The sequence below is a fragment of the Pterocles gutturalis genome, unplaced genomic scaffold (assembly GCF_000699245.1).
Source record: "Pterocles gutturalis isolate BGI_N339 unplaced genomic scaffold, ASM69924v1 scaffold36739, whole genome shotgun sequence".
NCBI lineage: Eukaryota > Metazoa > Chordata > Aves > Pterocliformes > Pteroclidae > Pterocles > Pterocles gutturalis.
The window spans coordinates 14,075-41,349 of NW_010129460.1; the positions used below are offsets into that span (position 1 = coordinate 14,075).

The 27,275-nt window shown below is 36.3% G+C and overlaps 1 protein-coding gene across 1 annotated transcript; it reads left to right on the forward strand.

The window, feature by feature from the left end:
• Window positions 1-1,984: 1,984 nt before the first annotated feature.
• On the forward strand, window positions 1,985-23,620 carry ADSS (adenylosuccinate synthase; the record flags this gene model as incomplete). The annotated part of the gene is made up of 12 exons (XM_010079951.1): window positions 1,985-2,087; window positions 4,491-4,559; window positions 5,311-5,361; window positions 7,597-7,663; window positions 10,781-10,888; window positions 11,190-11,271; window positions 13,077-13,203; window positions 16,006-16,160; window positions 16,587-16,711; window positions 17,799-17,896; window positions 22,151-22,300; window positions 23,058-23,620. Coding segments are annotated over 12 exons (1,188 nt in total), but the record flags the coding sequence as incomplete, so codon positions are not given.
• Window positions 23,621-27,275: the final 3,655 nt, after the last annotated feature.

Below are 27,275 nucleotides of genomic sequence, written 5' to 3' on the forward strand. Positions count from 1 at the left end.
ACTGAATAGAAAACCAATGTCTTTTCTTACTTAAAAAAGCTCATGTATTTTATGTATGTATATAACTTAATAGTTCTTAGAATATTGTCTGGTTTTGGAGTAACTTACAGTAGCTCGGAAGTATCAGTATTGCATTTGACTCGTGAATGATCTGCCTGCTAGTGTAACTAGTTAACATCCTTTTAAATCAAAGATACAACTGTAGAGTTGGTAGACAACTAAATAGTCTTTCTTAACAGCTACTGTTGAGTAGAAAGGATGGGAGGAGGAAGGTTATTCCTGAACATTTATTGTTTTCTCAAAATAATAAACTTGTAAGACTTGCTTTATTTATGCATTCAATATGTTTTACATGTTGTGAATCAAAAATCTGGCCTTCTCTGATTAAGTCAGATCATTTGCAGTGAAAACTGCATCCAGAAATCTTTACAACTTCTGCAAGGTACTGTTCACTACATGGAAAAACTCTACATTATATTACTAAATAATGTCCTTTGGGTGAAGGTTTAAGTCTTTGCTCTGTTTCCAAAGGAGATGGAACAGCTGTTAGTCCTCAAATAAATAATGCTGAAATTATGAGAATTTTCATTACTAATGTCACTGAGATTAGGCTTTTACCTGTGGCATGTGTTTATATATACCGGCACAAATGTTTGATGGCTAAGAATATTCCTTATTTGTAATTTCTGGTATATGGCTTTGTGTACTGCATTCATGCTTTGTAAATGTTGTAGAAGTAGTGAGTTGCTGCTGAGTCCGTTGCTTAGAAAAGATCTGCTGTGATACATTATTCTGGAATATTTCAGATTTATAATTCCATAGATTAATATTTCATATTGTTTATTTTTCTTTTTTTCATATAATGCCTTTCTTCAGTTTGTCCTATGCTGAAAGAAGGCTTAGATTAAAAGTCTTTCCTTTAAGGCTTTCCTTGTGTGAAGCAGTTTGTTTCTGTCCAGTGCAAGCTGCCTGTGAAGGATGTTCCTGTAGTTACAGTGAACGCAACCATTTTGTATGTAACCTTGTCTTGCACAAATGACTCAGCCACAAGAAAGTGTAAGCTTATTTTCAAAACTACAACAAACCAGAACTGGGGATATTTGGTAACTATTCTGTAATCTTTTTAGTTTCGTAAGCCTATCTTGACCCTCTTTAAGACTTGCTCACAGGCTTCTTTTTGTATTTTAGACATATTTTAAAGTTTAACAAATCTCTTAATACTCTCTTTGTGGTAAGAAATGTCAAGTGTTGTTTTGATGTAAATGGTTTCCTGTAACTTACGAAACCACAGTGGTCTTAGTTGCCTCTAGATTCACTCCTTAACAGCATGTTTCAGATAAAAATGACTTGTACTCCTGCAGACCTCTCTTATTGCTGAGGAGGTATAGAATGAGCAAGATAACTTTGCTAGTTAGTATTCCTAGAAAAAACATTCAGAAGACTGAACCCAAAATTCAGAACAACAAGCCTGCATGTTGCCAAACAGCTGGACTTACCTTTCCCAATAACTGTGTGGTTTTACATACTCAGTTTAACTGGTCATTCTTTTTTCTTTGCTAAGGTTGCAGTTCCACTTTCAATACTTACTTTCCATAACTGTAATAAGAACCTAGTATAATTGATGATGTAGAAATGTTTGCATGTTCTAGAATATTTGTGCTTCTGTCCAATAATTTTTAGAAACATTGTAATCTTATTCTAAGCTTTTGTACCTTTGATGAACCAAAATACTGTCCAAAGTCTATATGACAGATAGTACTAATGTTGAAATTGTCGAGTTTGACAAAACAGGTTTGGCTGATTTCCTGGGAGAAGGAGATCTCTGAAAGATCTTTTGTCAGTAACAGAAAATGAAAGCTGCAGGATTGGAACTGGATTAAGTTTATTCCATCTCTATACTGTGTGTTCATTTGTCTGTAGTAACAAAAACTATTAACACTTATTCCTTTCTTTTTTTTTTTTTTTTTTTTTTTTTTATCCCCAGGGAGGCAATAATGCAGGGCATACAGTTGTTGTGGATTCTGTGGAGTATGACTTTCATCTTCTGCCAAGTGGGATCATCAATCCAAAAGTCACTGCATTCATTGGTAAGTGGGACATCTCTAAAAAGCAGACAATACCGTAGTTAGAATTCTGACATATTTAACAAAATATATCTGAGGACATAGCAGGATCAGGATTTTTCTCCCTCAGATTCTCATAGACCTGAACTGCTCTACTATCTTGTTAATATTGTTGTAACTCAATTGTGATGTTTGGATTATCGAGGTTTCTTTTGTTGTCTTGGATAGTTCATCTTTGATCTTCTGTCCTGTCAATGCAAACAGCTAGCTGCCCAGCATATCTTAATTCTTCCATCCCCTCTTATTTTCTTTACCAATTATTTCTTTCATTCTCAGAATTCCTCCTCTCTTTTAATCTTCAGCCCTGCTAAGTAACTACCAGAACCTTCAGAAACGTAGATCGATCTTTCCTCCCTTTTCCGTTGGATTGTGAAGTGAATGCTGACTCCAAAAGACTTACACACTATACAGTTCTTACCAAGAAGTCCTCTCAGGAGAGTGCGTTAGAAGGTTTAGGGCAGTAGCAGTACTATGTGATGCCAGGATGTATGATCTGTTTGCTTCCTGAAAGGGGGATTAGATTCCTGTCTGTTATCCCTACAAGCCTACTTACACCCCTCCCTCTCTTGGATTCCTGTTTCCCATCTTACCTGTTCTTTTTTTTCTTTGGATTGCTTTTATGACCAGCCTACTTAATAGTCTTGCACAGCCTTTAAAATTTCCTTCTAAAAATAAATATAAAACATACACAGCATTATAACTATGCATGTGCTCGTGTGCTGTTTCACAAATTGGGTGAGTCTCTGGGTCACTACAGGCTATGACCTCTCAACACTTCCATCCTGCTTTTTTGATACCCAGAACTTCTGTTCCTTACACAGTGTCCTTCTCCAAATCTGGACTCTTGCCATGATCTTCCTATGGCTTCTTCCTGCATATCTCATTGCTTTGAGCCTGTAGTCTTGCCTGTCAGCTTGGTATGTGTGCTGAGACTGAGTTACCTGATTCGTGAACTGAATCAGTGCTTGCTGAATTCTTGGGCCCAGCTTCTAGAGCCTGTATACTGGCAGTCAGTATTAACTCCTTACTTGATGGGAATTGGTTGTTAATTGCCTCTCTTCAGCTGTTACATTGTGACTTGATAGTGGGATAGTTTTGGGTCAAGGTGCCCTACCTAATACTTCTACAGAAATTAAGCCAATGGGCATGGAAATGGATTCCCTCTGATGAAGGGGCGGTTGGGATGTTAACTGCTTCTAGTTTTGAAGGCTGTGGCAGGTAATACTGCTTTTATTTTCTTTTGATGTGTTACTGTATTATGTTTCTTTAAAAGGTTATTGCTTGAAAACAGTAAAAAAGGATGCTTGTTTGCCATGTTTTATTTGGTGGACTCAGGGTTGAGTAGGAACGACTCAATCTTTTAAAAATACTGTAGGTAGGAGAGAGCTTTTTATGAATCCTTTTGTCTGTATCTGCTGTCTCGTGGGCTTGTTTGCCCTGAAGTTTGTTTTTCTAGCTTCTTTTAGGTCTGCCTTGTGTTTAAAATCTCTTTTGGGGAAAAAAAAATGTATATACCTGGCTTAGGTTTCCACTGAAAGGGCTTATACGTTCAAAATAATAGGTTATTACTATTGATCAGGACGGTACCATGAAGGTTATAGTGAAGAAGTCTTACATACTTTGTATTTTGGTGTTTAGAGTACTTTATATGAAGTTAGGTGATAGGCAAGTAGTTTCAAATGGCAGGTCCCTTAATTCTTTAGCTAGATGTTATCATACTTTGCATCTACTGAGTTTGGTAAGCGCTTAAGATGGAGCATTTCCATATAGCAAAACTGAACGTTCTTAGGCACTCAGTGATGCTGGTTAACTGTATGACCTAGTAGTCTTTTTCTGAGCAGGGTGACAGAGGTAGGAAAGCAAGCTTGTTTTTGATAGAGCTTTTTCCTATGTTATTTTTGCTACTTTGTTAACAACCCCACCTCTCTATATGGAATATTGCATGTCTATTTACAGCAGAAGGGTGTCTGAGAGGATGCTAGTGTTTATAATGATGATAGAAATGTGCTAAGCTTTTAAAAAACAATAGGGTTATTAAAATGAAGTACAAAGAGGGAAGTTAATTTTAGATATGGGGAAGAGGAAGTTGCATTCTGGAATGTCCCATGATGCTGTTGGTGTTTGTCCTGATCCATATTGAAAGTTTGTTGAGTTTATTAAAAAGATTCAGTGCAATATTTGTAAATGCATACTTCAGTCTTTTACAGATGAATTCCTAAGAATAAAAATTTAAACCTTCAAAACTTTTCAAAACTTAAATAAAATAGTCTGCATGCAAAATATAAAGTGTCTTTGAATTGTTTGGAACATTTTTTTTTTCCATGCTTAACATAATTAATTAAATTCTGTGTAATGGATTTTCTTCAGGAAATGGCGTTGTAATCCATTTGCCAGGACTCTTTGAAGAAGCTGAAAAAAACTTAAAGAAAGGAAAAGGTGAGAAAATTTTGAGATACTACTCCTTTAAGAGTTCATAGGGCCCCCCTCAAAAGATTTAGACAGAGGATGCCTCTGCAGAATTTACGTACAATGTGTTTTTCCAGAACTCTATTTAGCTGCTAGTTTCTGACAGAAGTCTCAGTAGAAGTTCCAGGGCCCTCACAGGAAGATAGACAAAAGGAGTCTCTCTGCTGTTTCAGGAGACAATGTGTTCTAAGTATGAATTATCTGCAGACATTTTTCTTTGCTTAAAGCAGTGAATTTAAAACATGAAACAACTTGTTAAAGTGCGTTACCTGTTCATAGTCATTTTATCTCTTACAATATTAGCATGCAGTTTGACGATGCGTGTTAATGCAAACAAATGTGGTAATCACTTCTTGAGTCAGAATTCAGTTTTTGGATACTTGCTGTTATGTCTATGGCCATGCTTGGCAGCAGTCTACTGTAAGTGAGGTACATCGATGATCTAGATCATTCAGAAACAAAAAGCTACTAACTGATTGGTAAAAGTGAGGAACTAGTAGAATATCTAGAATTCTTCTTCAGAACAAGCCTGACTTTCTCAGCTTTACAAGCTGATGCCAAGTTTTAATTATTGAATTCTACTTTTTCTTTCTCTGGAACGTGATTGTTCAATTTTTAGATTGACTGAAGTCTAAATGTGAAAAGTATTTATCCTTTATACACTGGAAGACAAAAATGCTATATAAAACATAATTTGAACTATTTCATTTTGTCTTTTAAGGGCTAGAAGGCTGGGAAAAAAGACTAATAATTTCTGACAGGGCTCATATTGGTAAGTTCCTGTTTGTGTTTTTTTTGTTTGTTTTGGTTTTGTTTTCTTTTACAAAACTTTGTTTTCTCTGAACTTTCCATGGCAGTAAAAGTGTGGCAATTTTAAGCCATCTCTTTACACACTTATGTACTTTCTTTGGATTAAGTCTCGATACGCTGGTTTGGTTGATTGAAAAAATCATTCGCTACTCAGGACCCTCCCAGGTTTATATTCTAGTGACTCTTTAATCCTGTTTCTTAAGCATAGCCTAGTCAGGAAAGCAGGTTGACTTTCCAACCCAAAGATGAGATGTGCAAAGCACTCAAAAAGCAGTTCAGAAGTTAATTGACTGAAGGATTCATTTCCCCTCCGGTGTGACTCAGTGTTGCTTATAGCAACTTTTCTGCTGGGAAACCATGTGACTGGGTGTGACGTCCAAGCTGAGGCTCTCCACCAAGTAAATTGCCCTGTACTTCAGAAAGGAGACCTTATGGGGGGGACTCTATAGGGACAGAGAGAATGTCCACCCGCCCCACAGGGAGCTCAGCAGCCAGCCATTGATTCCAGCCTATATATTCCAGGCAACTCTGCAGTTCAGAGCCTGGAGTAAAATACTGATTAGAGTCCAAACCACTAACACAGAGCTTCAGAGGCTCTTTCTGTATCGCTCCTAGGACATCTTTATTATATATATTCATCCTTTAAATTAGATCTTTAGATTATTGTAACGTAATAGTTAGGTACCTGCATGTACTATGAAATGGGCTTATTGCTGCTTTGGCAGTCATCTGCTGAAGATCCAAACTGTTCAGGTCTTTATCAGATAAAAGCTTGTGATACCAGAAAAAAGGCCTTGCTTTTTGTTTTGTGTTTGGGGGGTGTTGGCTTTTTTTTTTTTTTAACCCAATCTGTTAGAGTTTAGTGAGTGAGTGAACTTGTTATTTCAGAATAAATGTTTTTGCTTTGTAGTAACTATAGAATTTGAAATAGTTGAGTAATTGTTCCTAAGTTACTAAAATCCTTTCTGAGAATACAATCCCTGTAAGTGAATTACTTGAAAATGGCTAATTATTAGAAAAACATAAAAAAATAATGCAGTGGGAATACTGTGACTTTTTATAGCTAAACAGGTTCTGAGTAACAAGGACCAGTTAATGACTGTCACCCATAATCATTCAACCACTTAACATAAATGATCTTTCAGAATGCTTCTGTTTAGAAAGTTTAGATGACTGTATGGGATCTGTTGCCGTGATAAATATGCCTTCTCTAAAGTGAATATTGGCAATCTGTGAATGGTTAGTCTGTAACAAAGATCAACCAAAAATAGGTTCGAGCTGATGAGGATAATCCAATCCTTTAAATTATGGTGATGTGTGGAAATCAGCACAAAAATAAATTGGTAAGGCAAACAAGAAAAACCATGCTTGTTCTAGAGAGACTAGAGTATTCATTAAGTCGGTTTCTTGAAGGTTTTCAGTCTTTCCCCTGTGATATGTTGTTTAATTGTTTAACTTTTGGGACATAATGCTTAAGAAAAATAAACTTGTTTCTGTTAACCTGCAAACAGTTGCACCACTGTTTGTATTTGATGTGAGTCTTGTCAGATTTTTTGGTTTTGCTTTTATGTTAGGCAAAGAACTGGTGCAAGGAATACTTTGCGTAATGTTTGTCATTAATAATGTGTAATGCTTTGAAAAAATAATCAGGGTTTGTAAAGATGAATTCTGTTTACATAACAGATGGTGGGAGCTTCTGTATTTCTGTGTGTATTTTAATTGATGTTATGTAAAACATAAAAATAAAATGGTTTAAGAAATCTTTAGAATGAATGAGAATGTTTACTTAAAGTTCCCACCTTAAATTTCAGCAGTATGACGCTTTTTACTGTAACCTTTTTTCCAGGATTTTTTTCAACTACATGTTTTCTTTGTTGTCCGTACGTTCTTTTTTCCATGGAAAGCTGAAATGGCTTAGTTATTCTGTGGGAGGTGTATACACAGTCTGCAAGTATTCTGCAAAATAAACACGTTAAAAAAAAAAAGTATCTAAAAACCTCAGAACTCTTCCCTGTGAAAAAATGTAACTTGTAAAAGAGGAGAAAAAACTCTTGTCATTTTATTTGCCTCTCTTCAGGTTGTATGTTTTTGTTGTCCACATGGATAAACAGGGCTAGAGGTGGTTTGAGGAAATCGTTACTGTTATGGTAATTTGAGTCACACAAATTTCCTACTTAAGTTATTTTTATTTTCTTAGTATTTGATTTCCACCAAGCTGCTGATGGCATCCAAGAACAACAGAGGCAAGAACAAGCAGGAAAGAAGTAGGTAGTTTTATTTTGTCAAACATAGGATGATTTAGTACAAACCTATGACTTAGTACATTGGATTTCTGTTATTATTTGTCATTGAGTTTAAATAAGTATTAATTATCCTTGTAACTTTTCAATGTGGAGTGTGCAGGGATCATTTCTTACACTTTTGTCCTCCAGTGGCTAGCAAAAGATTACATTCTTAATGACAGGGTTGTATCTTGATATTTTGCCTTATGAAGAAGTTCCTAGTTCCTAATTTGCTTTATAAAAAGGGTTCCTGCTTCCTAATGTTTTAATTGTTTGCTAGAGGTATTTGTTTCTGTAAAAATATATTTCTGTTTAAGAAGATTGAAGAACCCCTTTGTCATCTCCAAATAACTGAAAGGTCTGGTAAAACTAATTTGGTATCTCACAATGCTTCATTGTCAGAAGTGCATGTAGATATCCTCATTGTCTACTTCATGCTGCTACTGACTTCCTGAAGCTTTTGAAACTTTTAAATCTAGCTGCTATGTTTCTAACTTGTGATTTCCAAGTAGCTTGCCAGTTCTTGGGGATGGGGAGAAAGCTGGCAGAATTAACTGTGACATGTCTGTGGCTGGAAAGTAGTGCAGCACTATAGACTCCTGAGATACCAGTGAGCTTAATCTCTCTTCTTGGGAGTTTGTCTGTGCAGATGAAAAGTAATTCAGTCTTCCTTACTGAGACTTGTAAAAGGTATCATCCATGACCATAACCTTTACGAGAGTGTCTAAGTTGGGTGTATCTTGCTTCACACAGGTTGCTGTTGAGAGATAACTTGTCTGTTATTCTTATGTTGGGTCATTTCCACATTTGACTGTGCTGTACCAGCTGTCTCGTTACCTGTTATTTTAGGAATTAAAAAATAAACAGGAAGAACATATATATATGGAATAGTGTATTTTTTTAATGAGCCAGTGTATGTGTGCCAGCTATTCTTGAATGTTTATGGCGCACAAACTTAAATTTCTGTATGACAGTATTTGCAATTAAAAACAGTCAGTCGCTCAGCTACTTGTGAGAAGGAGCCACTTTATTAGTGTTCAAGATTGTAAGGGAAGGCCCAATGAAGAAATAACCATATTTCTCCAGTTATTTTGTTTGAAAGAAACCCAGAAAAAAAGTTACATCCAAAGTTAAGAAACTTAATTCACTCTTAGAAGTGCTATATCTCCTCTTTCTGTGGCTTTCTTGAAATTCTGTAATAATCATACAGTCTTCAGGCTGGTTCAAACTGCTGATGGATTGAAAGAACTAAGCTCCCTATTTCCTTCTAAACTTTAAGGTTATCTGAGTGACTGTAGTGGGGGAAGTACTACTACAGGCTGGCTAGGAACAGGCTATTGTAAGTGGATATCAAAAGGCTGTCTCCTGTTTGTTGGGGGTGGCGAATTGAAATAGCCTGCTAGTGTGTCTAACTGTAGATTTGACTGCATAGCATATTTGGTATTAAAATTTGTTTGTGTCCAACACTTCAAAGTTGATAATTATAAATAGTAAGCTTCATTTTTATTTTAACTGTTCAAATGTAGCTTAAAAACAGTCACAAGTAAGGCTCATGTAGCTTCCCTTGCAGAAGGTTATAGAAAAGGTAATCTAATATAGTATATGGTGCTATACAATTGTTTTAACATCTATAAATGCAGTCTTCTGACAGCTTAACTTTTTTATTAATTGGCATGTCTTAGTACAACAAAATAAATGGAAACCAACTCTTCCTTATAAAAATTCTCTATGGAGGGTATGAATTGAGGTGGAAGCTAGAGTGAATTATTTAAACCACAGTGTCCTGTGGTCTGGTTAAACGATACTGTGTGATGCAGAGTTGATTAGAATTACTTTCTTTTCAGACTGGAGGCAAACATACCACTCCTTGAGATTACTCATTATTGAGTCTAATTGGAAGAATTTGATTTTTTTTTTCTGAAATTATTGTTTTGAATCAACTCCAAGCTACTAATGGCCTAACTAAAATAAATTATGTACTGCTTATGAACTGTATTTCAGTTCACTCACACATCCGTTGATACCCTTTAGCATAAACTTGAGATATGACTTGTACCTTCCACTTGAATTGGAGTCCCTCTTTAACTGAGTTATTGTATGGTGCCTTCAAGGCAGTTTGAAGAAATCTGGGCCCCTCTATATATGCAGAATTTATACTTGAAGATAAGGCTTTTGTGTGTCTGCTCAGGGAAAACAAAACCAAATCGATAAAACTAAGTGCAAAACTAAGTTTAGCAATGTATAGCACACTTCTGAAAATGCTACATACCTGTTCACTTCTCCTTAAAGTTACTTAATCTTTTGAGAGCCATGGGGAAAATGTTTGATCATCTGCAGTTTTGCTCTGTTTTGATAGCTATTTAGCAAGGCTGTGGCAGAAGACACTTTCTGAACTAACTGTACTTCTCTGACAGTGAAGTCAGTGCAAGCAAGTGCTATCATACGATACCGCTGACTTAAGCTGAGAAAGGCTTTTCAGGCAGAGTGGGTAGGTAAGGGTAATAAAAAGAATTCAGGTTTTCAGTCATCTACAGTGGAAAATCTGTTCCTGTACTCTTTCTAACGTACAACATTTGGAGTATCATTGCAACTATTAGATGCTCAGCAGTGTTTTCTGTTTTCCAGGCACTAACTGCAGCATTTAGAATTAAATTAAATATTTATTACATAAAAATTTGAAATCCGTACTGTTTGTGCTGTTGCTTTATAGAGGACTTTCTTTAGGGCTTCAGGACAGTTTTATAGGAAGGTGTTTAGTTAGTTTCAGGTCATAGTACTGAAGGATGTTGTTTTGGCATTTAGTTCCTTAAGTATAACAGTTGGGAATTATGTACAAATACATAAGATTTCACTAAAGTATGTAAACTTTAATTGGTTTAAAAACAGAAGTATGTAGAAGATTAATATATTGATGTCTATAAACAGCGATATTCTGAAACTAAGTTGCGTACTAAAAGTATCTTGTGTTTTAAATGTTTAAAACAAAGTTCTAAATGCTCACAATTGACAGCATTTCATTTTACGCAAAGGATGTATTAGCTTTAAAGAAAAAACACTGTAATATTTATCAAGAATAACTCCTGTTGTTATCTTTGACAGTTTGGGAACTACCAAAAAAGGAATTGGTCCAGTATATTCTTCAAAAGCAGCTCGAAGTGGACTCAGAATGTGTGATCTTGTTTCTGATTTTGATGAATTTTCTGAGAGGTAATTTCTGTATTTTAATGCACAGTTGCAAGCATAGTTTTCAGTTTCTGGGTAGTAGCCTGTGTGAACAATTACATCTGGTTGCTGTTACTTTTTAAAATTAAAAGTTATTTTAAAATCTGGAAATAATTTTATTTATAATTTAATTAAATTATCTCTTTATAATCATTGAAATATTTCATTATTTAAAATTGTTTAATCACCAAATAATTGCAGATGTGTAACCAGTAAAACCTAAGATTGGTGGGGGTGTGAGGAGGAAAACAAACAAAAACCTCAGTGAAGCATTTTTGCCTTCCAGGTTCAAAGTGTTAGCCAATCAGTACAAAGCGATATATCCTACCTTAGAGATAGATATTGAAGGGGAATTGAGAAAGCTCAAGGTAAGCCTGCTTCTGTGCGTTAAGTGATAGAGTCACTGTGTGCAGTTACTTCTATGTAAATCTCTTGGTGAATGATGCGTGTACTTGTGTGAGGAGTTAAATCATAATAGGTATCATGGGAAACTGGTATGTGTAAATTTGGAAGAGTCTGCTAGCATCCTTAAAGACACTTTTGCCTCCACTTTATGCAACATTTAAGAACTTGGTTTCAGGAGAAATATTGTGAACTTTAAGAAAAAGGATTGTGTAGGGAGAATTATCTTTTTACTTCCACTTAGCTCAAACATACTGGCTAGGAGAAGAAATCCCCCAGATTGTAGTTGGGGAAGGCATGTTTCATTGTAAAGCAGAATATTAATTCCTTGTGTCAGAAACTTAAGAACTGAAGTAAATTATTATTCTAAGTAATAAGCCTTAAGGAAAAAAATACCGTCTAACAACATAGAAGAATATAAGTTGATAGCAGCAGATCTAGTGAAGCCTGATTGCCAGCAAACTAGCCTTGTGGGTAATTATGAATTCTGATTTGATGTTTTCAAAAGGTGCATTTGTGAGATTTCTCACTAGTATTAATTCTCTTATGTCTAATAGTACAATTTTGCAGTGCCCCCAAGTTCTTATTTGAAAAAAAAAGTCAGGTGTCTTACCCTTTCCTAGCCTTTTTGTTCATGTGTTATATAGAAACTTTGAAATGGTTTTTTTTACCGCTTAGAACTTCAACCAAATTTGACAAATTGCTTAAAACCATTGAGGTACGTGTGGAACAGAGGAGGATGTACACAGTTACATGTTTAATTCTTTCAGAAAATCAGGGTGAAGAAATCCTTCTGTCTTTAGTTGTCACTAAACTCAGTTTGCAAGCTCTAGAATGGAGTATTTGGGAGTTCTTAGCACTTCTGTTTGTCTTATTTTAAACGATATGTTATGCGTGTTGAATTGTAGTAATTTTATCAATGTGTAGACCTAAAGCTCAGTTCTAGTTAAGTGTTTTGTAATGCTTTATCATTTAATTAATACACATTAGGATTACAGAATATCTGAAACTCATTGTTCTGGTGGAAACAATATATAGTTGTAGCTAGAGGAAAATTACTTGCACTTAATGTTTGTTTTATGCTAATGCACTTGATTAAATTCTGAAAGACAAAGTGTTATATTTCATGTGAAGTGAATCAGTAGAATGACAACTTCCATTTGTTCTCATGGGAAAAGGCTGTGTACCAAGTGTTAATCTGAACATTACTGACTTCATTACTGACCTCCAGTTCTCAGAGGCATTCAGGCACTTGACCCTTAATTCCAATAAGTGATTTCTTATTTACAAGCATATCAAGATATAGACCATAAATGAATGCTTTACAGTAGTGTGCATTTGTAGGCTTCAGATGGCCAGGAGTGAAACCCCCCCATGTACTGGTTTTGGGGGAGAAATTTTGAACACTTGGAAATTAAAAGTATTGTGATTATGCTCAAACTGAAAATTTCTAAAGCATTTAAAATTCTTTCAAAAGTTTGGCTTTTTTCTTTTTTCATTTTTCTTTTTTCATTTTTCTTTTTTCCTTTTTTTTCCTCCTTTTTTTCCCTTTCTTTTCCTCCTAGGAAGAGCATACATGTCTATTGTGTAAACCTGAGTCTAATGTTCTTCCTTCCCTTGTTCACATATTGTGACATATTTAGCATTTCTTTGTTTGCTTTTCCTTTTCAAAAGGAATAAGAGCATTGTTATGAGGGAGCAATAGCACTTTACTCTGGCTGGCTTTTTCATAATGAAATTATACTATACAATAGTCTTTTGTATTATTCAGGGCTACTTGGAAAAAATAAAACCAATGGTAAGGGATGGTGTTTATTTCATGTATGAGGCTTTACATGGACCACCAAAGAAGATATTAGTAGAAGGTGCAAATGCAGCACTGCTGGACATAGATTTTGGTAGGTATAACCTTTTTGAGACACACGTTGCTATATACTTATGTTGTTAAAGAGGAACATTAAATATAAACTCTTCTGTGCTTAACTGTTCTTATGGCAGAAATGTTTTGTATTTTGGAAGAACATTACTCTCTATGACTAGCAAATAATGGGGGGGGAAGTTTTTAATTAATTTTATTTTAAAAAGCTTTAGACTCTCCCAAGATTAATTATTTGAATGACAGTAAAGATTAGGTGACTGTTCGGAAGTGTAGCTATTATTTCGGTGTCTGTAAATTTAATGTGAAATAACTCAGTTGTATACATCTATGGAAAACACTTGAGAAGAAAAATGGAGATCTTTGAGAGGCAAAGTATATATGCAAAATACTTCTTGACTTTTGAAGAATCAGGTTGCTTTTTTTTTTTTAAACCCTTTTATATAACTCTTAGTGTTTCACTTTTTTATGATGTAAAGAAAGGTGTTGGGAATCTGGATTGCTAATGAGGCAAGAGTGAAATGATTATCCCAAGCAATTTGAAATAATAAATGGTGCAGTTTCTCTTAAAACTCTTGTGATTTTGGTAATAAAATTAGAAGCTTCTTGATAGAAGCAGCTTTATTTTTTTTTTTAATAAGATGATTGTTTGTTATCGTTGCATTGTAAGGACAGATAAATTATTATACCCCTGTATAGCCATAAGCAGCCTATATGATGGGCTCCTGCATTTTGTCACATTTTTCTTCAGTCTCGCTAGTCTTGTAACTGCATCATTTTTATTGATGGGAAGATGCTTAAACCTGAAATTGAAGCCTGGAAGGACGACTGTCAAGCAAATAGAAGGTTGGCATGCACTCTGTTTACAACAGATAGGAGTTCTGATACTGGGCTTTTTCAAACATATTGAGTTTGAAAGTATCTTCTTTTAAGACAAAGCTATGTCTAAGACTAATCATTTGAAGTGTAAGCACCAAGTTTTCCCATGATAATCTGAATGTTGGAAGAAACTTCCTTCTCTAACATGTCAAAAAAGATAAAAGATGAAAGAAGTCTTCAAATAGGCTTTTCACAGGGAAATGTTTGATGCAAACCTGGGATATTTGCAGAGAACTCTAGGGAGGGTTGTTTTTTGTAAGTAGTGAGGATTTTAGATTTCATATAAGTATAGGAAATGCAAATAGTCTGGAACTCATCAGGTATGCATAGACATGCAGAGATCTTTGGACTGCTTAGATTTTTGTCCTGCCTGTGCTGTGTGACACCCACACACAGAGAGAATATCTGCTGCTCTTAGGCAGATACCATCAGTGGATCGGACACTTGGGTTAACAATAGACAAACCCTAGTCAAAGGATTTGACAGTGCCAGATTTGATCGTTGAGCATTCTGAATGAGGCTATTCTATGTGCCTTGGTGCACAGAAGTCTTAATACTGAAGTTTTATGTGTGTCTCTTGGCAGCGAAGATGGTAATCCTCAGCCTTGCAGTCCATCTTGCTTTTCTGGAGCATGTCATGAAGTTCACATGTGCGTGTGTCTGAGGGTGTAGATGTTGGGGTGTATGGTCTTCCGTGTTTTTAAACACTGAGTCAGGGTGAACCAATGTCAGTATGCAGGCTGGGAGCTGAAAATGAGTAAGAATTGTCTCTTTGATGCTGTTTGTGCCATCCGCTAGTTATATTTGCCTGGCAGTAAAGAAAAGCTCAACTACTGTGTCCTATGGAATATAAAGACTAATTAGTGCTTGCAGACTGCTGTTACATATCGCCTGTAGGTCTGTGTATTTCTCGAGAGGTTTAAGTTCAGCAAACGAAGCTAGAGATACCTGAAGCTAGTCTGCAAAACCTCATTGAACAGTCTGTGAAGGATTTTGACTTTTTAAAGTTGTCTGTATTGCTTTCAGTTCCTTTTGTCTTGGCTGTTCCTCTCCTACAGCGCCCCCGCCCCCCCCTAAAAAAGTCTGAAGCCTGAGGGAGAAGTCTCTCACTTATGTGTAGTTACTGTGTGGCTGAAGCATTTGTTCACCATTCAAATACACTAAGGATTGGCATGCTCTGTTTCATCTTCCATTACTGAAAAAAAAAAATAAGGGTAAACCTAAGGATTTTGAGATGTTTAACTCTTTCATCTTTGCCGTCCAGGCTGCTCTTTCAATGAGGGCTGAATATATAACTAGAGACAAACTTCCATCGCTAACGAACTAGAATATGTTCCAGGAGTATTTTTAAAATTTTATTTCATTTTCTTTAATGGTGGAAATAATTGTTTTAATTTGATTATGTAAGCAAAATTGTTCTTTCCAGAATTCTTCACTTCTTTGGAATTTCTTATCCTTATAATGTGCTGAACAGTTTGTAGATGCTTGTATTTTATTTCTCCTCCAAAAATGAAAAATGGTAAACCTGTATTTTCTAACGTTTTAATAACATTTTATTAAGAGTCTCTGTTCAAATTTTCCCATTGCTCTGTGAGTGAGTATATTTTACATAATACAGCAAGACATTGTTTTCTGGTGTCTTATTCCAATTTTTGACTTGTGTGATCATTCCGATTTGTTATGTCATCAGCTTTTGCCTCTGTACGACTTGTAAGCAGTAAGACTTCTACCTTTTTTTAATGAAGATGGATCAGACAATGTACATACAAACCTGAGAGCTCATTAAATGTGTTATTGACCACAAAATACATTAATGATGTGGTTTTGTTTTGGTTTTTAGTGTTGTAAAATCTAGCTATGGGCAACGTTCACCCGGGTAGATTTTTCTTAATACTTTAAAACCAGTGTTTTAATAAGTGACTTTTAAAACCAATTTTTTTAATAGGCACATATCCTTTTGTGACTTCATCGAACTGCACAGTTGGAGGTGTGTGTACAGGTCTGGGCATGCCACCGCAGAATGTTGGGGAAGTGTACGGAGTTGTGAAAGCATATACAACGAGAGTTGGAATTGGTGCCTTTCCTACAGAACAAAATAATGTGAGTATTATCAGCCCTAGATGTGACCTGTAACAGGGTGAAATAACTTGGTGTGTCTGTCTTAATGTTAAATCGGTGTTACTGGTTAAATACAAGTAGATGACAGTGTGTTTGGTTGTCTCATTCTTCTGATTCTGGATTGAGTTTACAGGACTGCTAAATCTGATTGTCAGTTTCTCAGACCCTCCCTATGGAGCAGGCTAGAGCAGGAATAACTTTTGAGACATTTGCTCAAATAGTGTTCTCTTGAATTAGAAATACCATTTTGTGTTTCTGTTTTCATCCCAGTGGACAACTTTGAAAAATTGGGGGAAGAACTATTCAGGTAACTTACAATATTGTAAAATGCTGTTAAGTATGCACCTGCATCATGTATTTATTGAAAAAAAAAATAAAGCCTCATGTAATAGTGTTACTCTTTGTTAGGAAATTGGAGAATTGTTGCAAATGAGGGGTAAAGAGTTTGGTGTTACCACTGGTAGAAAGAGAAGATGTGGCTGGCTGGACCTTGTGTTACTCCGATACGCCCACATGATTAATGGATTTACTGCGTGAGTTATTTCGACAGCTTTTATGGCAACTTGAGATAAAATTATGATATGCTACTGATTATCTAAATTGTACATGTACTAGTTAGTAACATTCAGACTGTTATTATTGATTTATTGATTTTTATTTTGTTTTGATACTTTGATAAATTAACTCTCCCTCATTTTTCCTAGCATTAGGTGTTTTTATATTTGACATTTTCATACTCATTCTTATTTCCTTGGGTTGTAGCATATTGTTATTTCTCATTTAAAATGATCTAAGAAGCATTTATGTATCTTCGTACTTAATGCTTCAAGCTACCTCATCCCTTGCCATCCCACCGAATCAAATGCATTACAAGGGCCTTAAAACCTGATCTAGTTTATGGAGTTTTGTTTTCTTAGTTTGTTTTCAAAATAAGGCAGATGGGAACCTATCACTGTCTTCAGCAGTATGTGTAAATGTAGAAAATTTGGATATAACTTGGGATTTTAATTAAAATTAAAAATAGGTGTCTGAAACTAGTATAAATTTTCTAGTAGATCAACCTGTATAAAAACATGCTTTACTTAAATTTTCCTGTTTTTCTTGTTCTTTGTGGTTTTTATTTAAAAAATAGGATGCAGCCAGGTATTTCCAGAGCCAATGTTTGATTATTCTGGTGCCTTGTCTGTAGGACAGGAATATTTGGTGGCGGACAGGAACAGACAGCAACAGGCATCATGCTATGAAACCATCTCAAACGAATGGTCATAAAGTATTTTGGCAGCACCTTGACCAGTTAAGATGCTACCACTTGAAGCTATAGACCAGTCGCTTAATTGGGGAATACCTGTTCTTTGAATTTTGCTATTGTCTTACAGTACTAGATTTAAGTATGCAACAAAAAGGCTGTTTAATTTTTTTCAGGGTCTTGGGGACTTTTTTGTTTGCTTATTTTGTTTTTTAAAAAAAGTCACACCAGATAAATAGATTAGTGCTGTGCAAGCTATTTTTTTTAGGAAAGCCAATTAATGGCGATTTGCAGGAATCCATTTTTCTTTTGGTATTTTTAAAATGTGATAAGAGTTGTTAAACATGTTTAACCAGAGCAGTGTTTCTTTATAGACTGGCTCTTACCAAATTGGATATCTTAGATGTATTTCCAGAAATCAAAGTTGGCGTTGCATACAAACTAGATGGTGAAATCATACCTCATTTTCCTGGTAAGACTGCTTGTTTAACAATTTTAGATTTTGGGGATGTGTAATCTGATAATTAAATGCATTTGACTTTTAAAGTTTGTGACAGGAACGTGTTACTTCAGCATCAAGTCATTAATGTCGTCCCAGATACACCAGAGACACCCTGCACCACACCTTAACCACAACCTAAAGACACCTGTACCAAGTAGATTGTCTGCTAGAATGAATGTCAAGTGCTATATAAAGCTTCTTAAACATAAATGTTATTACTGCTCTATCGCTCTTTAATACAGCCTGCATTACCTTCAAGCTAAATTGGAAGCTTGTTTCACACTCTAAACCCAGTGTCTTATTCCCAATGCTGTGTTCATCCCCTCTTCTAGCAGGACAAGTCTTCATATAGGTATGCAGTGAACCACATGAGCGAATTGGTCTGGCTGAAAAGCCAGATTTTTCTCTCCCTATGTTATTTTTCTAACAGTTCAGTTCCCTTTAATGGTTCACAGAGCAGCCAAAAACCTGTCACACCTACGCAGTGGAAAAGAGGGAAAAAGGGTGGGTGAGGAAATGAGCAATTAGTTTAGGTGAAGGCGAGGCTATTTTCTAATGCAGGACCGACATACATCAGCTTAGGATGATAGAAACTATAGCTCCTGAGGAGGTCAGTGGCCATTTTAGTGATCATTTTTACCTGAAAAATGTATCTGCATGTTAAAATATTCAGATATCACAAAGCATTGTTTTAATGGATAATGCATCTTTTTCAGTTTGCCGTAGTAGAGATACTCCAGAAAAAGGAAGAACATTAACCAGTACTAAAGATTAGGCTTTATGTTTTTCTAATGTGTGCTTTCCATTGTAACTACTACTTCAGGGTTTGAGGCTGGTCACAGGTTACAATTTTTCATATGATATCATCAGCAGAGAACTTTTTGTGGGTGAGGAGATGAACTGTAGTAATCAGATACAACTCACAGCAGGATTTATGTAGTATAAAGATGTAATCATGTATGAAGGAATAAGTGATGATCTGCCAGTAGTCCTTTAAAATAGCACATCTGTTGGGGAAATTCATAAGGAATTAACAAAAAAAATCTTTGGTTTCTCCATGTGCTTGGGGAATTCTCTGATTAATCTGCCCTCCAGTGTCTTCAAAGAGAAGTGCCAGTGCATACTGAATGACATGGCATGCACTTGTATTCAGGAAATGTAATACTCATCTAGCTCTAAACCAGGGAGTGCTTTATCCTGTTTAAGACTTGAATATTCCCTGACTGATACCCTTATCAAAATATTAAGGAAATTTGTGTGTACTTTAGATGGCCTTTGAATATAATAAAGATTGCATGTTTGAATTGAGAACTACTCAGCAAACTACTCTGTAGCCCTGTCATCTAACCTGGGGGCTGTTTGAACTGTCTTGTGCTCTAAGCCAGGAGAACCTTCTCTGGAAGTCCTTCATTAAAGATAACAAACAAGTGGCCATGTTTTCCAGTCCTAAGACTTCAGTGATTACTTTTTCTTTCCAATCATTGTGTCTCTCAGGTGGGTCCAGAAACTTGTTTCAACTCTTGAGGGCAGACTTTGCTCCCTGTATACGCCCAGTAAGAGGAGGCTGACCTTTGGTCATAGCAGCACAACATGGCTCACCTGCCTAACCGTATTTTTCTTCACTGTATGAACAATTAAGAATTCTGTTAGACATTTAGTAGAAGCTGTTGTCTTTGCTGTTGACATGCTGTCTTCCTTAAGTGTCAGGAAGGAGTTTGAGCTAAACTTCTGGTAAGCTGGAAGATGCTGTCTCTCACAGTGCCTCTGTGTTCCACACCTCTCTTTGCTATACTCCTCAACATTTGGCAGCATTTTCAACACATATGCTGCAGGTTACTTGTTACCCCTGCCCCGGCATAAAAAACAAAACGTAACTTTCTTCCCACTTTGTGGTTTGCAGACCATTAGATTATTTCTGATGGCGAAATCTCTGCATGCTGTGCACTTGTATAATTTATTTTTTTTTAAACTTGCCACTTTGACATTTTGAATTTAATTTAGAAGAGATCTAGTCTGGGAATCTCTCGCTGGCAGAGTGTTTCTTTCTCTGCTCTCTACTCTCCCACTCTCTTGGAGATGCTAGAGATTTACCCTTCTTGTGAAATGACTGTCTCTAAATTAGAAGCACACACAGTGCCCACCATCTCAGGAAAAACATGCCATATTTCGTATATTGTTCCTTCTTCCAGCTGGATCAGAGAATCGTACGAGTCTCACTCAAGCTTTTTTAGCTTAGATTTCTGAGGGCATTTCATAATCTCCTGTTAAGAAAGAACTGAAAATGTCTTGTAAATTTACATCTGACTTCAGCTGGTATCACTGGTCTTTTGCTATGGAGCTGGCCAATATCTCCATTTCTGTTCGGTCATAGGAATTTATGAAAGAAAGATAGAACTCTGCTAGCTCTGACCTGATCGGTTGAAAAGGAATGCGAAAGCCATGGTATAGTCCTGCTCATGCCTCCTGTTCAAGTTCAGGAATCAGTTGGTCTCAGCACAGACAGACACAACCCCTAGCTCAGGAGACTTTGAAAACACAGATCCTTAGGAAATTGGGAGATTATTTTCAAAAAGTTTTACTTCATGCTTCTTTTTGTGTTGGTTTTTTTTTTTTTTTTTAATTGTGCTCGTTCCCTGGGCATCTCCTGTAGATTAAAGAGCTAAGACACACTGCTAGATGCACTTTTGGTCTCACCTATATGGCTGGTTTTATGTTCAGTTTCTGGAAAATGCTGGAGGATCTTTCTCTTACAATGGTGCCAAAATCCCAAATATATCTGCTCTTTCTGTTACCTAATTCAGCTGTTAATAAGGAATGTTCCAGAAAGCCTAAAAGCTGAATCCCCTAAGGGAAGAGCTGAGAGAAATCTAGATGGTGACTACATCTGTTAGCTCAGTTTATGGCTTATCTTAACAACACATCCTCTTATATCACACTTGCTGGAGCAAAATGAGAGAACAATTGAAAACATCAAGCAATTTATCCCTTCTTTTTCGTCCTCTCTTTTGGGGAAGTAAGGAATTGAACTAATACAGAGTAATGGAAGATTGTAGACAAGATTAGATCCTTCATTCTGAGTGCTTTCAGCGCTCTCACAGCTGGCCTCATCAGAGCATAGCCTCATCAGAGAGGCTTCAAAGTAAAAATGGTTACTCTTACCTGCACCAGGACGAATTACTCAATGTGCTGAGCTTGAGTTTGCTGGCTACACACAACACACACTCTAGAGGGGGTTAGCTATTGTTTCGTATTTGCACCTCTGCTGTGCCTCTTGCACCTAAAACGCTTTCCCAGATTGACTCGCTGTCTTTGCAGGAGTGACTTGGTCTGAGACATGGAACTTACCTATCATTACAGTGCCTTTGGCAGAACCCTCTTTTTCAGGAAGGCGACAATGCCTTACACCTCCCATTTTTTTAACTGATGTATTTTGACCATTTTCAGGCTTAAGGCTTTTGTTTCACCGACCAATGTCATTACAAGACTAATGTTCAGATAGTTACTGGAAAGATTCATTTCTACAACAATGTGCTTGACATCTTTTCCAGTACTTGAAATCATCACAGGATTTAGAGTTAATGGACAACATCGTAGCAAGTTACTAAATAAAGGACAAAATGGCGTATACTCGTGGCTTCTATTCTGAGAAGTAACTGAACAGTTACTGCTCATACATCATGTGGGACTCCACACTGGTTGACAAACTCATTGCAGAGTTTTGGGGCAAAGAGTCTGTGAGCATCAGAAGTCTATTGTGTATAAACTGCATCTTATGACTGGTTAGTAAAAAGTACACTCCTATGCCATTTTAAAATATGTTTTAACTGCCTGATAGAAGCTGGTGCCTGATGTTGTTTTCACATCACCAAATTCCCTCATGAAGTGCGAGCTGGATCTTGGTATTTGTTCAGAAAAAAAAAAAAAATCATCAACATTTTGGCGAATTACTTCTCCGGAAAAGTTGTTTTATGAATTGAAAAGATTGTGGTTTAAGCAAAATAATGCATGTGACTGTGAGTACTGGAATTCCTGACAGTTACCGGATTTTTTTTTCTCTTCTTATATTAATAAAAAAGGACACTTGAGCACTTCAGTACTGGTGTTATCTTATGAGTAAACCTCTTAGTGTAAGAAAATAATAAAAAGCTTTACAGTTTTGGGTTTAGTGGTAGAGAATATGTAATCTTTGTGGACATAATATTTTTGTTCCTGTTTCCTTCTCAGCCAACCAGGAAGTCTTAAATAAAGTAGAGGTTCAGTATGAGACACTCCCAGGATGGGATACGGACATATCAATTGCAAGGACGTTTGATGAGCTGCCTGTAAATGCACAGAATTATGTTCGCTTTATAGAAATGGAGTTGGGTGTTCCTGGTAAGTAAAACAGGTTATGTTGTTGTTGTTTTTGTTTTTTCCTGCTCCATGAAACCTATCTTGTACTTTGCTTTAATGAATGTTCAAAATATTGAGAACTTAATTCATAGCTGTGCTTATTCTGATATATACCTGGTGATACTTGTAATTATTGTTTTACTTCTTTTTATCTGTCTATTTTGTTGTTAAATTAAAAATTTTCAAAAGTTTTAATATGTATTCTTTCTTTGGTTTATACTATAGGTCTTGTTCAACTGAGATTTTTCACAACTTCCTTAAGTGTATTTCAGATTGGTTAAAATAGGTGTTTAGTTCTGCTGCCATTATAAAGTGACTGGGACTACTGGTATATTAATGTGATTAAATATACGTGACAATAAGACATCCTAAATGAATGAATTTCTCTTGTGCTGCCTAATAGAGATGATCCTGTGGTTCCATCCAAAGCTGGGACTTAGATGATGCAAATCTTTACTTTTTTGACAGTTTCTACTTACCTTTTTTCCTATGATCTGGAAAACTGATTGATTTATTATGGCAGCTTCAAGACTGTTCTGAAATTACCAATGCATTCTTACTTTGAGAACAATAGACGTAGTTCTCATTTATTAATGTACTAATAGTATACACTGTGTTTTTCTTCAGGCTCTGGTACTTAAGATCTTAAGCACTTAAGAAGATAAGTTTGTATCTTATCTTAAGATACAATCAAATCTTGCTTTGTATTATAATGAAAGTTTGCTTTTCTCTTCTGCAGTTAAATGGATTGGAGTAGGGAAATCCAGGGAATCAATGATCCAGCTGTTTTAAAGATTTCAGATGCATGGAAGAAAGCACACTCCTCAAAAGACTGCTCATTCTTAAATGCATTAGTAGCCCGCAAAGCAAAGATGTTGGAAAGATAGATTTTTGCATGGAAAGAAATGCTAGAGTTGATACCCCCAAATCAATCGCTACTCCTGAAAGAGACTTTTAACATGAATCTGTATCAGTTCTTGTTCGACTGCAATTTCCAGGACACTTGTCATTGTTGTTCAAGGTGCCATCAGATTTTTTTTTTTTGTTACCTAATATTCACTTCATAATGTAATTCCTGTTTGAAAATCTAAGGTAGCATTACTTTCATGACTGTTTGTCTTTGTTATCCTCTCTCTGCTTTTGGCGGTGTTACTTCCCTGAAATTTTAGACAGTAAAAATAATGCAGTTTTGCACAGATAGTTTTACATCCTCATTATTTGTATTCCTAAAGCTCTTGTATTCTTAATAGCTGCTCTTGTGAGTGATTAAAGAGAGGGATTCTGATTTTATAATGCTATAAATGCTGTCTAAATTATTGTGTGATCTGTTTTTTTTAAAAAAGATGTGATGCCAAGTTGTTAAGAATGTCCAGTTTTTTTAGCTGTATAACAGAAAACTTACTCTTTGTAACTCACAGAGGACACTCAAGTGTTTACCAGGAAGTGTGCCCAGAAAGTTAGGAAACTGATATTGTAAAAAGTTCATTTGCAATTATTAAAGAACTGTTCTGATTTTGAGTTAAATGTTTTATAATGTTACTCATTTTTTTTCCTGGTATTTTAAAAACCCTGCACTTCTCTACTTCCAAGCCACATATCTCAAACTGTTTCCCTAATTAAATGAGGTTATATTTGTATTTGGTGAGAAATCTAACATTTTGATGCCCTTTTAAATTCCTTTTTACATAGCCAATAGAAGATCTTCTGGAGAACTGGCAAAGCACAGACGCTTTTGTAATTATAAGTTGAAGATGCTTTAGAAATAACATTTGAAGTATTCAATGTATTTTCTTTAGAAAAGTAGGGAAAATAACAAGTATTCACCTCATGACATCTGACATTTTGGCGTATTAGTGTTGGGAAATGTTCTAGAATTATTTTAATTTTTATAACCATAATTATATATTCCAAATAATCTGATTTCTTTTGGCAACAGCCCGATAATTACGTATTCCCTTTACAGATTTTTTTGAGAATGACTTTGTTTTCATGCACCATACTATGGTATTTATGTACGTCCTTTTCACTTCAAATAAAACTTAGTTTCCTAAAAACAAGTTGGTATCAGGGTGGGGCAGTAATTTCAGATTTAGTTTAATAGATTTTGGCTGTGTAGGGGAGTATAAGAAACTTTTAATGCAAAATAAAAGATAGGAGGCCTTCCAGATTATGTCTTAGGTCTCAGGTGTTGCCTGAAACAGAATAGACTTGTTGGATGGATGTGTTCAGCACAGTGTTTATCTTCTCAATTGACATAAAATAAAATTGCTTTTCATAAGGGAAGGAAAAGGAAGGCTGAAGGATAGAACTGCTGATGTCTAAGGAGCATTTTCTATTGACTTGTTTGCATGTGACAGAACAGTTAGCAGGGTGTGATACGTAGAAAGAGGAGGATACCGCAAAATGCTGGAAAATTGACAAACACATGGAGAGACCTTTGTATCAGCATTGCATGTAAAAATCATTCTCTTCAACATTAAAAACCAAACAGCTTCATACACATTTTTTTTCAGGTGGGCATGAGGGTCTAGGTTTGCTGTCAGCCTTGCAGTGCATGGGAGAATGATACCATCCCTCCCTAGCTAAGGGACATCTCTCATTAAATATCTGTTTTTAATTCCCTGATGAAGAGAAGGAGGGATATAACCATGTGAAACACAAATTCCAACGTTCATTTAAAGTGAAAAATACAGTATTACTATTTTCTAGGCGATGGAGGGAATTGACCCTGCAACATGAATGGTCGGTAATGATACTAAGTGTTCTTGTCTTCCTGTAGCTGTAGGGAGCACCAAGGGGATGTGTGCTGTCAGTGAAACTACCAACGACGGGCTCGGGGCTTAGTGGTTCAAGGAATAAGCAAATAAATAAATGAAGGCACACTTTCCTTCTACAGTGAGTGAATGAATGAGGGCTCACTGTGTAGTTGTGTTTCACTTCTGCCAAGGAGAGACCTTCAAGGCCTGTTTCAATTCTTCCACTGTTGTAACTCCTCCTTTTCTTTGGTTCTTCCACTCAAGTGTAGGCCTGGGAAGTTGAAAACATCCTCCTACCAGTACTTGTCCAGATACTATGTGGTCCAGGATCTGTTGGTGTATATTTCCTGTCATGACCTGGAACAAAGAATTTTTCTCTTTAAATTTCAGGTGGTTAAAGTTGGTACCTGTAAAGCTTATTATGTTGTCCCTGAATGCCAGTTTTGCATAAGCTTTGCTAGAGTGAATTCTTGGACTGGTGCACAAACACTTTCCAGGTCTCAAAGACCGGTTATAAAATGGGTATATTCTACCTAATTCCCCCTTCCCCAAATGATACTTTTTCTACCCCTTATTTCATTTGTATGTGTGGGGAAATAGGCTGGGATGTGTTATCACCAACCTGAATGTTGTGGAAACAAATGTTAAAAGTTACAGAGATTGTTTGAAGTGCTGTATGCTCCGCTCTTGAAACCGTGCTGTGTTCAATTATGGGAGCAAGGATGAAGAGGAGAACAGCAGCCTAATACTCTGCCACCAGCGGTGTGTTTAGCAGGGGCAGAGTTACATGTCATTGAAGGTACTTGTAGATAGATTTTTTTTTTTTTTTCCTAGCCAAAAATTCACCGTTCTGCTTTTTTTTCTCCCTTCATTAGTCAGGAGCTATTTAGCCTCACGGGAATTGCCACACTCATTGGCAAAAGGCTTTTGGTTGTCTGTCACAGCCTAGTAGTAAGCTGTGATAAAAGAAAAAAACCCCTTTGTACTTCAATGATAAGCATGTATTTCTCAGGCCCTTCCTGTGTACTCCCTTCCTCTGTGAAGTCTCTTCTGTTGCTAGGATGTAAGGGGAGAGGATGGCAGCATAGGATAGTAGTTGAAATTGATTCTCCTCCAACTGTCCCCTCCCACTAATGGGATGTTTTCAGGGGGCATGGATACTTGTTAGACCTGACAAGTGTGATGACAGACAGGGTATTTTGATCTCATGCCATTCTTGCTGGCTGAAATATTTACGAGGCCGATTCTCCTGGGCTTGTGCTGTACTGCCGCATTCAATAGCCCTTATGTCCCTACGGTTTAGTGAGCCTCCTTTACTAGCTAATAGGAGGGGAAGTGAGGGATACTTCTGCTGCTTAGCTTTTCCATTTGTATTCTATGTGTAATTGGGTTTTGGCATGTAGCTAATGGACAAAACCTTCAGATAAAGTGGCAGACAGATAAGGTTGATGTAATGCATGACAGCTGCTTTCATCTATCATCATCCTGGAAATCTACTTTCTAATAGAAGATTATAGTTTCCTTTTGCTGTCACAGCCAGCTCCCTTAATGAAACATAATCAAAGGTTTGCCTGGTTAAAAAAAAAGTAAAAGGCAAAGTAGCTAGGCATGACGGTAAGGGACAACTCAATCTCGTGAGTTTTCTCCTGCCCACAGTGTTCCTAGTCTCTGAAACAGTGAAACTTAATAAACCTAGTGGTACAGTAATAAAACACCCTTCCTTTGGTGCATGATAGCTTTACCTATTTAAGGCAGACTGCTGTGCATACATACATATACACAGATAACTCACTATTTGCAAAGACTTAAAATTTTACACCATTCCTTGTTGGTCTGAGTGTTACAACTCATTTGACATGTCATATTTAAAATACGTTGTAATAAATACACATTCAAATATCTTCCATTCAACTTTAAATAGATAATGTTGGGTTAAATCCTAATGTTCTTCACTGCCCCTTTAGAATGATTAAATCACGTGTATCAAAGCAATGTATTTTCTATGTTGGTTTTTTTCAGTGATGAATCAATGTGTGCATACGTGCAGGTACTTGCTCTTTAGCTCTTTTGATACACGCTACTGGCTCCATCCCTGGAGGTGTTCAAGGCCAGGCAGGATGGGGCTTTGAGCAACCTGGTCTAGTGGAAGGTGTCCCTGCCCATGGCAGGGGGGTTGGAACTCGATGATCTTTCAAGTTCCC